Raw genomic sequence first — 13,472 nt, forward strand, 5'->3', positions numbered from 1 at the left:
GCTCAGCTTTTGAGGAGGAAAGAATTTATCCAAGAAGGCCGTGACCAGCTTATCCCTGGAGTCCAGGCTATCTTTAGGTTGTGAGTCCAACCATGTTTTAGCTCTGTCTCTTACAGCAAAAGGGAAAAGCATGAGCCTGTAGACTTCAGGATTTACTCCATTCATCTTAACAGTCTCACAAATATACAAGAACTCGGTTAAAAACTGGTAAGGATCTTTAGATGGAAGTCCATGAAACTTGCAGTTCTGTTGCATTAAAGCAACTAATTGAGGTTTCAGCTCAAAATTGTTTGCTCCAATAGCAGGAATTGAGATGCTTCTTCCATCAAACTTGGACGTGGGTTTAGTAAAATCACCAAGCATCCTCCTTGTATTATTATTGTTGGGTTCGGCTGCCATCTCCTTCTCTTGTTCGAAAATTTCAGAAAGGTTGCCTCTGGATTGTTGTAATTTAGCTTCTCTTAGTTTCCTCTTCAGAGTCCTTTCAAGTTCAGGATCAGCTTCAAAAAGAGTGCTTTTTTCCTTGTTCCTACTCATATGAAAGAGAAGAGAAAAAGAAAAAGAAGAGGAATCCTCTATGTCACAGTAAAGAGGATTCTTATTATTAGTAGAAGAAGAAAAGGGATAAGGATTAAGAAGAAGGAATAATCCACACACAAGGGTAAGGATGGAGGAAGTGATTGGAGATGAAGAGAGGTGAAGAGAAGTGTTAGTAAATAAATAAATAAATAGAAGAAGATGAGAGAGAATTGGAAAATTAATTTTGAAAAGGAGTTAGTGATTTTCGAAAATTAAAGATGAGATAGAATTAAAATTAAAATTTAAAACAATCAATTAATTTAAAAAGAATTTTGAAAAAGGGATGAGATATTTTCGAAAATTAGAGAGGGAGAGGTAGTTAGGTGATTTTGAAAAAGATAAGAAACAAACAAAAAGTTAATTAGTTAGTTGAAAAAGATATTAAAATCAAATTTGAAAAGATAAGAAGATAAGAAGTTAGATAAGATATTTTAAAATCAGATTTTTGAAAAAGATATGATATAAAAGATAAGATAAGATAGATTTAATTTTTAAAATTAAAATTAATTACTTGACTAACAAGAAACTAAAAGATATGATTTTAGAATTTAAAGATTGAACCTTTCTTAACAAGAAAGTAACAAACTTCAAATTTTTGAATCAATCACATTAATTGTTAGCATAATTTTTGAAAATAAAGATAAAATTAAGAAAAAGATTTTTGAAAAATATTTTTAAATTTTCGAAAATCATAAGATAAAAATGAAAAAGATTTGATTTTTGAAAAAGTTTTGAAAAGATAGGATTTTTAAAATTGAAAATTTGACTTGACTTATGAGAAACAACTAATTTTAAAAATTTTTGACTTAGTCAACTCAAATTTTCGAAAATTAGGAGAGAAATAAGGAAAAGATATTTTTTTTATTTTTTAATTTTTAATGATGAGAGAGAAAAACAACAAAAATGACTCACAACATGAAAATTATGAATCAAAACTCATGATGCATGCAAGAACACTATGAATGTCAAGATGAACACCAAGAACACTTTGAAGATCATGATGAACATCAAGAACATATTTTTGAAAAATTTTTGATGCAAAGAAAACATGCAAGACACCAAACTTAGAATTCTTTAATGCATGGATACTATGTGCTGAGTTAAGAAATTAACTAAATTAATTAATGATGACAAACATTATTTTTGAGCAAAATAAATAATTAGTGTTGATCAATTATATCTACTAATTAACTAATTGTTTATTGTTGCAGGCCAAATGGTAATAGCCCAAATGGAATAAAAGGCATTCAGCAAAGAATATTGGGCTGAAAGCAAAATAAAAAGCCCAAGCAAAAGCAAAGGAAGAAGCCAAAGAAATCAGATGGGCCAAACGGTTACATGATCCAAACCCGAATTGATTTTCATTTCCCACCATAATGCTCCAACCAAAGCAACGTTCTTCTTCCTTCTAATCAAGTCACATCAAGATTTCAGAAAAAGCAAGAAAGAGAAAGAGAAGAAAAGCTTCTTCCATAAGCCATTAACCAAAGAAGCAAGAGAGAGAGAGTTGAAGCTTGAAGCACAGAAGCTAAAACAGAAATCCCAAGCTAAATCAAGCTTAAGAAAGGTAAACCATATCATCTTGCATGAATCAGATCTTCATCCTTTTCTTCCCTACTCTCTGCTCTATCCGAAAATGGCTGTGAAGGGAAAATTGCTATCTGCTCTATTCTGCCGTGCATCTACGGTCTTAATCAAGACTTGGGGACCAAGTTGGTATTCAAGGGTTCAGATTTTAGTTGACTATTGGAAAACAAGTTCAGTACATATTCATGGCTTTCGGTCAAGTTGAAAAAGTCAAGGAAAGGTTCCAATTTGATGATTGAAAAGAAAAAGTGAATCTGTGGTTGGTGAAGCTCAAGGCTCAAGATGTTGACCTTGGAGGAAGAACCAAGGAACATGCAGGGAGATAAAAGAAGAGCTTGCTGTTCATTCAAGGTAAGGAGAGAAAACCAGAGTTTGAGAAGTTGAGTTCTGTGAAGTATTCCCTGTGAAGTTCCTCTACTTGGACAATGCTCTCTATCAAAGAAGCATTCTGCCAACACTGAAGAACAAATTCAGAGGTTTGCAAAGCTGGTTTTTCACATAGCTTAGAGGCTGTTGATGAAGTCAATCTCCTTCATGTTTTTCTGATTGTAATGTACTTTTCTAAGCTTATCTTTCTGTAATTTCTTGAGAGAAAAGGCAAAGTGAGAAAGCTTAAGAAAAAGCCATGAGTGAAAAGGTTGAGAGATACACTTGAGAGAAAAGCCTAGAGTTAATTTTCAGATTTCTGTAGGTTGGTTAATTGTCTTGTATCTTGTACTTGTTTGGTTTCCCTTTCTTAGTTGGGTTAGCACTAAGAGAAGATAGTTAGGTGTTAGCATAGCCAATGTCAAGTTAGGCTAGAACTTGAGTGTGAAATTGGTGTATGTAATACTGTTAACTATAGTGAAATTCTTCCATATTTGTGGAGGAGACTGGATGTAGGTTGCATAGCACAAAGCAACCGAACCAGGATATATGCTGGTGTTAGCTTCCTCTTCTCTGTCATGTTCTGTTTTCTGTTTTTCATGAGACAAAAATAAATTGTCTCATAAATTTCCGCTGCTGAGTTCAAACAGAATCAGATTCGTAGCTCTGCTTAAAAGGGGTCAAAACAGCAACTGTAAAAGGAAGGCATAGATTCAACCCCCCTTCTCTAAGCCTATCACAACCTTCACTATGAATGCAAAAATGTATATGAAAAACAATAAAAGACACAAAACAAGAAAACATCAAGATCAAACAAGAAGATTTACCAAGAACAACTTGAAGATCATGAAGAACACTATGAATGCATGAATTTTTCAAAAAATGCATAATAATTTTTAAAATATGCAATTGACACTAAACTTAAAAATTGATTCAAGACTCAAACAAGAAACACAAAATATTTTTTATTTTTATGATTTTATGATTTTTTTTTGTATTTTATTTTTTTCGAAAATATTCTTTAGAAAAACGAAAATAAAGACAAATTTTTGAAAACTTTTTTAAAAGAAAATAAAAAGAAAATTACCTAATCTGAGCAACAAGATGAACCGTCAGTTGTCCATACTCGAACAATCCCCAGCAACGGCGCCAAAAACTTGGTGGACGAAATTGTGATCATCAACAATGGCTCCAAAGACTTGGTGCTCTCAAACATAAATCACACTTTGTCACAACTCCGCACAACTAACCAGCAAGTGTACTGGGTCGTCCAAGTAATACCTTACGTGAGTAAGGGTCGATCCCACAGAGATTGTTGGTATGAAGCAAGCTATGATCATCTTGTAAATCCCAGTCAGGCAGATTCAACTATATTAAGAAATTATAGTAAACAAAAATAAATAAAATAGGATAGAGTTACTCATGTAATTCAATGGTGGGGATTTCAGATAAGTGTATGGAGGTGTTGTGTTCCTTCCGAATCTCTGCTTTCCTACTGCTTTTATCCAATCTTGTCACTCCTTTCTATGGCATGCTGTATGTAGGGCATCACCGTTGTCAATGGCTACATCCCATCCTCTTAGTGAAAATGGTCCAAATGCTATGTCACAGCACGGCTAATCATCTGTCGGTTCTCGATCATGTTGGAATAGAATCCCTTGATTCTTTTGCGTTTGTCATCACGCCCAACAATCGCGAGTTTGAAGCTCGTCATAGTCATTCAATCCCGGAATCCTACTCGGAATACCACTGACAAGGTTAGACTTTCCGGATTCCCATGAATGCCGCCATCAATTCTAGCTTATACCACGAAGATTCTGATTAAGGAATCCAAGAGATATGCGCCCGGTCTAAGGTAGAACGGAAGTGGTTGTCAGTCACGCGTTCATAGGTGAGAATGATGATGAGTGTCACGGATCATCACATTCATCATGTTGAAGTGCAACGAATATCTTAGAATAAGAACAAGCGGAATTGAATAGAAAATAGTAGTAATTGCATTGAAACTTGAGGTACAACAGAGCTCCACACCCTTAATCTATGGTGTGTAGAAACTCCACCGTTGAAAATACATAAGTGATGAAGGTCCAGGCATGGCCGAATGGCCAGCCCCCATGAAAGACCGAATGGTCAAAAGAACTAGATAGTCCAAGACGTCTAATACACTAGTAAAAAGTTATATTTATACTAAACTAGCTACTAGGATTTACAAAAGTAAGTAATTGATGCATAAATTCACTTCCGGGGCCCACTTGGTGTGTGCTTGGGCTGAGCTTGATCTATCCACGAGCTGAGGCTTCTCTTGGAGTTGAACGCCAAGTTGTAACGTGTTTTGGGCGTTCAACTCTGGTTCGTGACGTGTTTCTGGCGTTTGACTCCAGAATGTAGCATGGAACTGGCGTTGAGCGCCAGTTTACATCATTTAATCACGAATAAAGTATGGACTATTATATATTGCTGGAAAGCTCTGGATGTCTACTTTCCAACGCCATTGAGAGCATGCTATTTAGAGTTCTGTAGCTCCGAAAAATCTATTTCGAATACAGGGAGGTCAGAAACCAACAGCATCAGCAGTCCTTTGTCAGCCTTCTTTCCGAGTTTTGCTCAGGTCCCTCAATTTCAACCAGAAAATACCTGAAATTACAGAAAAACACACAAACTCATAGTAAAGTCCAGAAATGTGAATTTAACACAAAAACCAATGAAAACATCCCTAAAAGTAACTAGATCCTACTAAAAACTACCTAAAAACAATGTCAAAAAGCGTATAAATTATCCGCTCATCAACCGGCAGATATAAATATTCACGCACCATCTTGAAACTGCGGATGGAAGCCCAGCTGTTTGGATGCAGCTGCGACGGCGCCACAGAGCATTGGTTAAGGAGCGCCATTTGGAAAGACGAAAAAGGAATGCGAACCCCCAATTGGGTAAACATTGCCTTGTAGAACCAGATCAAATCGGCGACTCGAGGAGAGTGGAGGTTGACTTCCTATAACCGCTCGTGAGGGGCGGGGACGAAAGCGTCGTAGTTAGACTCCTCGTCAGTCCTGTCGCACAAGTACTCGGCTTGACGAAACTCGGTAAGATCTTTCTCACCCATTTGGTTTAGGGAGTCCTTCACGTCGGAAGTCACCCAGGCATACCGATCGTAAGCCGCGGTCGAGGTGGAGGCCCGTGCAACGTGACGAGGCATACCTACAGTGGGGGCACCACTCAGTTAGTTTAAGAGCTCGGTAGGTCGGAACTAACCCAGAAAACTACAGCTCGCACATCCAATAACTACAACCAAACATAATCAAAATGAATCCTAGAAAATCCTAAGCGAAGGCTAGAAACCAGTTTATTGGAATGGTAACCCCCCAACACTATCTACATAACGCCATCAAGCATGCCATTCACACAGAATGGATTCGCATAAAAAACAAAACATGCAAATCCAAGGCAAAAAAAATAAACGACATTGTATCTGTTCCAGAGGCGAGAATAAGGAAGCTTACTAGATAGAAGCTAGAAATGGGAGAAAAATGGAGCAATCAACGAAGTCCGAGCGAAGTAAGAACCCATAGTAAAGATTTTTGAAAGAAAGAAGAGAGAAAGCAAGGGAAGTGTGATAGCAACAACAATAAAACTAAAAGGAAACTATAGAGGAACGTGGAGAAAACCAATAAGGGAAAGCGCGAAGGGCAGGGGAAAAATGGTCATCTCACACGGGGTTTCAAAATAATCATTAAGAGCAATTAATGGCCAGCACGAAAAACGAGGCGCCAAACGGTGCACCCTTGCACCAAGGAAGGCAACGCGCATAGAAGGCGCGTCCCGAGCATGATGAACCGACAAAGCGACGACACACACTCGATGAAATCAAACGCGCCAACCACGGTGCTCACGACCACGGCTGGCGCGTTGGGGCACTGTTACGGCCCAGCCCAGCTAGCACTAGGGCCGACCGGACCCGTACGCGACCCGACCTCTTCGGTCGGGTTCGCATGTGCAATCCACCCGGTCTACGACCCGGGCACACCCCCGTCACCAGCTGTATGACAACTGGGGGAAAGGAAGCTTCCAAGAAGGAGACCTCCTCCTGTGGGACCCGTCCTACTAACAGAGTATATAAGGGGAGGGTCCTACCCCTCCCCCAAGGTACGTCACTAACAGACTCTACTCTCTTTTCCACCTGCACACATCGCTGACTTGAGCGTCGGAGTATCTTTGCAGGTGACACCCCCCATCCAACTCGAAGAATTCGAAAGATCGGTTGTCCTCCCCCGAACTTACACCCGGCAGTCAAGCAGGAACGACGAAGCTTTGGAAAGTGATTCCCGAACCGTCCGACACCCGACAAGCCGAACACTTATTATACAAAGAAAAATGCTAAAGAACAGTAAGAATTTATTATTTTTTATTATTAGTTAGCTATTAATATTTAAAAGTATAAAATAAAATTTATTAAATTATTAGATTAAAAAAATTAAATTAAAATAATTGAGTTAATAGTTAATGATAGCAAAAAAATAATAAATTTTAATGACCTCCAATATTTTTTATTATATAAAATTTGCAAAATAATATATACTGATTGTTACCCGATTTCAATTTACTTCAGATTGGTTTAGATTTTTAAATAGACCCTGTAAAATATTAGCATGGGCTCCATGTCTAACAAAAGCCCGGTCGACCCATGCATAACTCCCCCTAACAAAAGCCCGGTCGACCCATGCATAACACCCTCACCAAACACCTCCAAGAAAGGCAACGAGACAAAACCGCATCAACCAACACCTACCCACAATCCAAAGCTCTGATCTACGTGTTGAGTAGCAAGTGTGATGAATATAAAGAAGAGTAAAGTATTGTTTTTGTCCCCAACGTTTGGGGTAAGTCCTAAAATTGTCCCTAACATTTTAATAGTCTTATTTAAGTTCCTAATGTTTCAAAATTGACTCAATGTTGTCCTACCGTTAGAGATCCGTTAACAGAATTGACGATGGGACAAAATTGAGACGATTTTAAAACGTTAAGGACTTAAATAGGACGAAAACATTGGAGACAAAAACGATATATAAAAATAAATTTTAATTTTATCCTTTAATAATATTAATTTTTACTGTACATAATATTCAATTATTTTTTAAATTACAGTTAATCACATTACTTTCATTCTAAATAAATTAATTTTTTTATAATTTTATTCTTAAAATAATGTAATTTTTTATAAATAAATAAATTTTACACTTTCATTCTAAATAATGTAATTTTACTTTTATTATTTAATCACATTACTTGTAATTTTTTTTAGTAATTTTACACTTTTATTCTAAATAAATTAATTTTTTTTATAATTTTATATTTAAAGTAATGTAATTTTTTTCTATAAATAAATAACTTTTATATTTTTATTATAAATAATGTAATTTTACTTTCATTACTTAATCACATTACTTATATTTTTTATAATTTTACACTTTCATTCTAAATAAATTAATTTTTTTTATAATTTTACACTTAAGTAATATAATTTTTTATAAATAAATAAATTTTACACTTTCATTCTAAATAATGTAATTTTACTTTCATTACTTAATCACATTACTTGTAACTTTTTTTAGTAATTTTACACTTTCATTCTAAATAAATTAATTTTTTTATAATTTTACATTTAAAGTAATATAATTTTTTCTATAAATAAATAATTTTTATATTTTCATTGTAAATAATGTAATTTTACTTTCATTACTTAATCACATTACTTATATTTTTTTTATAATTTTACATTTTCATTCTAAATAAATTAATTTTTTTATAATTTTACACTTAAGTCATGTAATTTTTTTATAAATAAATAAATTTTATACTTTCATTATAAATAATGTAATTTTACTTTCATTACTTAATCACATTACTTATAATTTATTTTTTTTATAATTTTATACTTTCATTCAAAATAAATTAATTTTTTATACTTTTACACTTTCATTCTAAATAATGTAATTTTACTTTCATTACTTAATCACATTACTTATATTTTTTATAATTTTACACTTTCATTATGAATAAATTAATTTATTTATAATTTTACGCTTAAAGTAATATAATTTTTTTATAAATAAATAAATTTTATAGTTTCATTCTAAATAAATAATGTAATTTTATTTTCATTACTTAATCACATTATTTATATTTTTTTATAATTTTACACTTTCATTCTAATCATATTACATTATTTATTTAGAATAAAAGTGTAAAATTTATTTATTTACAAAAAAATTACATTACTTTAAGTGTAAAATTAAAAAAAATAAATTTATTTAGAATAAAAATAACGTGATTGAGTGTAAATGTGATTAAAAATAATTGAATACTATGTATAGTAAAAAATTGATATTATTAAAGAATAAAATTAAAATTTATTTTTATGTATCTTTTTTGTCCCCAACGTTTTCATTCTATTTAAGTCCCTAATGTTTCAAAATCGTCTCAATTTTGTCCCGCCGTCAATTTTATTAACGAATCCCTAACGGCAGGATAACATTGAGTCAATTTTAAAACGTTAGGGATATAAATAGGACGATTGAAACGTTAAGGACAACTTTGGGACTTATCTCAAACGTTGGGGACAAAAACGATACTTTACTCTATAAAGAATTAGTCACACATCCAAGAAAATAAAAAAAATAAAAAGTTTATAAAGATAAAAGATTTATTAATTTGATACTTTAAGTTTCGAATTTGATGTTAAATTTTTTGTATTAACGTCTATGTTTGACACCCAAATTTAACTGTAACCAAACTTATCAAGCCTTTTTTTTTCAGTCTCCAATTAATTTTAGTCCGCATTTCCATTTTTTTTGAAGGATAAAACCAAAAGAGTTAATAACGTGGCACCGAAATATACATTAGAACGCTAGAGCAAGAATATAAAGAGGAGGCACATATACATCAAGAGCATCTAAGATGAGTCTCTACTGGAGTCGAGAAGTAAGAGATTCGACAAATTGGTGTTTCAGTCGCACAATATATTCGAATTTGCATCCGAGTCCGAAAAGTTGATCGAAATTTTTCACCGAACGTTTGCAAAAGTCATGGCCGAGATGCAAGAATATTAAGAGAGAAGCAAAAGAAAAAGTTTGTTATCCCTCGAAGAAGCGACGTTGAGTGATGTGAATGACCTTCAAAGCCCGCCACGTGTCAAAACAAGAGGCCAGCCCAAGAATAGACTTGGATCAAACCTGAAAAAAAAAGATCTCAAATGCCATGAAGAAAAAAAAAAGACATCTTCAAGCAAGGTAAAATTTACTTGCTTTCGATTAGGTAAAAATTTAATTGTGCATTTTACTAATATATACTTAATTATGTTTTTTGTAGTTGAACCTTTTAGATGCCGGATCATCGATTCAGTCAAGCTCATCTCTTTACAATGCACCAGATATGAATTATCCAAGAGGATTATACGAGTTTTAGTTTTTATTAATATAAAGTTTTGTTCACCCATGAGCAAATTTTTGTTCACCAAGGTTATAGGAGGGTTAATTTCTGATTGTTGTTAGTCTTTAATGAATAGTCATTTTTTTGTGAAATCCTTTATTTCAAAAATCTATTTTTTCTTTATTGAATAGCCAATTTATTTTGCTATGTCAAAGAGTTCAAGTGTTTCTGAAACTGAATACTGATAGAAACATTTTTTTGTAATTAGCTCTCTGAATTTTTGTACAGTGTGTTTGCAACTTTCGATTCGACCAGTGTATTAATTTCGATTCACTGTGTTTTTTGGTATTTCTAATGTACTAGTAAATACACTGATTGCAATCACTGAGAATCTGGAATAAAATAGCAGGCAGACAGTTCCAACAGATATATAAATTAACATCCCAGACCGACAGGACAAGGAGTAATCCATCTTGAATCAGATATAAATATTAACATTTGATATATACATTGATATTAAGAATAGATATATACATTAACATTTACATTAATATTGACATATATACATTTGAAAGAAGCATTGTTTGCTTTTTTAACAAGTTAATCAAAATATTATTAATTACAATCAGTCAATCATAGTATATGCTATTTACTATCTAAATCCCCATATGTACATTTACAATAAGGGCAGTAGATGGCAGTAGATGATTTTGGGAGTTTTATTGCTTCAGATTCCTAAATCACTTGGTCTCTGATTTTATTCATTTCATGCAACAGAATATTCGGACCATATTGGTACCTAAAGTCATCAATCTCATCTTACATTTCAATTGAAAGGAATTAGTTACATAAGAAATGAATCTAACTGAAATAAGAAAAGAAAGAAGTTTATTAATTTAGAAAGTACTTACTTGTGTCCAAACTTTATATTTATGTCTTTTCCCACTTTTGATCTTTCGTGGATCAATTGTTTCGAGTCATTTCATGACGTATATGTCACAATTATAGCTAAACTATAATTGATTATAATACGATTAATAGTATTCAAAATAAAACACATTAAAAATAGCACTATAGAAGACAAAGATTCTTACGCTATATGTTGACCGTTTAACATGATATACTCTGCTTCCTCTCCCAATCCGTCCTCCAATAAGGATTCCGCTCTAACGTACACCCTCATCTGAAAAATTATTAAACTTTGAAAGGGACACAAAAAGTAAATAAAGAAAAGCAACAACAGTGAACCGAACTCCTCTCATGTACTGAATAATTTGAATAATTTACAATAAATTTGTTCAGTTTCACTCTTGATTTTTTCATTTTTCCGGTTTTCAATTTTAAAAAATGAAAAAAATAAAAAATATATATATAAACTCAAGGTTGCAAGAATTGGACTGGTCAATAAACCGATGAGGTCACTGGTTCAATGGTTCACTGGTTCGACCGGAGTTCAACCGGGATTCAACCGGTTTAATTAAATATTAAATAAAATTATTAAAAAAATTAAAATAATCTTAAGTATATAAATTCAATAATTTCTAACTTAATAAAATTTAATATTTCACATAATAAATTATCCATTACTTAATATTAGAGGTTCACAAACAACTTCAAACATCAAAGTTTATAACTAAACAAAAAATAAAACGTACATAATGACAAACCCATAATGTTCTACATTCAAAAGATACAATTACTAGCAAGTTTTCAACTAATCAAAGGTGCAACTCATCAAAAATCATAATTATCATTAAGTGTTCTAACATCTCCATCATAAACAGGTAATCCAAAGCCACCATCATCAGAAGTACCACCAAAAGAAGCTGTATTTGAAGAATCAGCAACATAAATAGGTAATCCAAAGCCACCACCATCATCTGGATTCAAAAAGTATGCTGCTGCATGGAGGTCACGCTTCAAATGCTTATCCCACCGCATTTTCAAGATACTTGTATATGGTGTGTATGCAGATTTCCTATTTTTAAACATTGTCTTGATATTAATTTTGGCTCTTTGCATGCCCGCATACACGATACCCAGAGAAGGTTTCTCATCAGCATCAACAAGCCTCAATAACTTAATTAGAGGACCAACAAGCATAACAGTAGTAAAACAATCCTCCCAAAACTTACTATCCAAGATAATTGAACTAACCATCTTCCCATTGACACTCTTGGATAATTTATGAGAAGTGAAATATTTGTCAGTCACCAATGATTGCAAGTCTTCTTTATGATCATATATACTTTTCAAAGTAATGAAAACAGTAGCAAAACGTGTTACTCCTGGTCGAACAATTTCTTTCCACTCTTTTCTTTTTCTAAGCCATGACAAGAAAATCATATGATTGTAAACAAACACAGTCACTTTTGAAGCACGAGAGGCAAGGTCAGCTATGTGAGGAAGACTTGCTATGTCTTTCAAGATAAGATTGATGCAATGAGCAGCACAAGGAGACCAAAAAATGTTTGGATACTTTTCATGAATGAGTTTTTCAGCAGATATATAATTCGCAGCATTATCAGTAACCACATGCACAATGTTACTAGACCCAACCCACTCAATAACCTCAGTAAACAATTTAAACAAGGTATCGGCAGTTTTTATCATATCAGAAGCATCAACAGACTTAACAAATGACATACCAGCAGGATAATAAACTAGAAAATTAATTAACGTACGCTGCCTTTGATCAGTCCGGCCATCTGCCATCAGTGTACAACCAGTCCTTTTCCACGAGCTCCTATAACCTTCAACAAGCAACTGACACTCCTTCTTAAGATCGGTCAGCAAATGAACTCTCATTTCGTCATACGACGGTCCCTTGAAACCAGGTCCAATTGCAGCAACGCCGTCCAAGGCAGGTTGAAAGTAAGGCGATTGAATTGCATTGAGTGGAATCCGTGCATCAATGATCCATCTTGCAAGCCCCAACTTAACCTTGTGTTTAACTTGTTTACTGGCCAAGACACTTTTCAAAGCTGGTTGAGAGCCTGGCGTAGTCCTTTCCTTAAAATAACTTCCAATTGGAGTAGCAGCAATCGCTCTTCTCTTTCCTTTGTCTCCCATTATTGCAGGAGCCGGAGGTTGTACAGGATTAGGCGCTTCACCCTCTTCTTCCGCTTCTCTTTCACTTTCCACATCATAACAATCAGATATAAATTTTCTTTTTTCTGCCTTATTTTTTTTGTTTTCCTCCAAAAGCCTTTTGAATTGAAGTTCAACATCCTCTGTTACTTTGTTACAAACTTTAATTTGTCCAGGAATTTTTGCAAGATGATATTTCATTCTATATATCCCCCCTCCATTGTAAGTATTCAAGCAGAAAATACATGTATATTGAGCCTTGTTATTTTTGTCATACTTCACTGTAAAATACTGCCAAGCTGGATCAGATTTACCTCTGGATGAACCAGTTTGAGAATTTTAAACAGCATTATCTTGTGGCTGTGAGTTACTTTGTGATTGTTCCATCTATAACAATCAGAAAATCAAAGACAAGAAATCAACTT

The 13,472-nt window shown here is 33.6% G+C and overlaps 1 protein-coding gene across 1 annotated transcript; it reads right to left on the bottom strand.

Annotated features, from left to right (window-relative positions):
- Nucleotides 1-11,691: 11,691 nt before the first annotated feature.
- LOC130934713 (uncharacterized) lies at nucleotides 11,692-13,248 on the bottom strand. The gene has a single exon (XM_057864255.1). It carries the CDS (start codon nucleotides 13,246-13,248, stop codon nucleotides 11,692-11,694), a length of 1,557 nt encoding a protein of 518 aa, XP_057720238.1.
- Between the last annotated feature and the right edge of the window lie 224 nt (nucleotides 13,249-13,472).

This window comes from Arachis stenosperma, chromosome 6 (assembly GCF_014773155.1).
Source record: "Arachis stenosperma cultivar V10309 chromosome 6, arast.V10309.gnm1.PFL2, whole genome shotgun sequence".
In the NCBI taxonomy this organism is placed as follows: domain Eukaryota; kingdom Viridiplantae; phylum Streptophyta; class Magnoliopsida; order Fabales; family Fabaceae; genus Arachis; species Arachis stenosperma.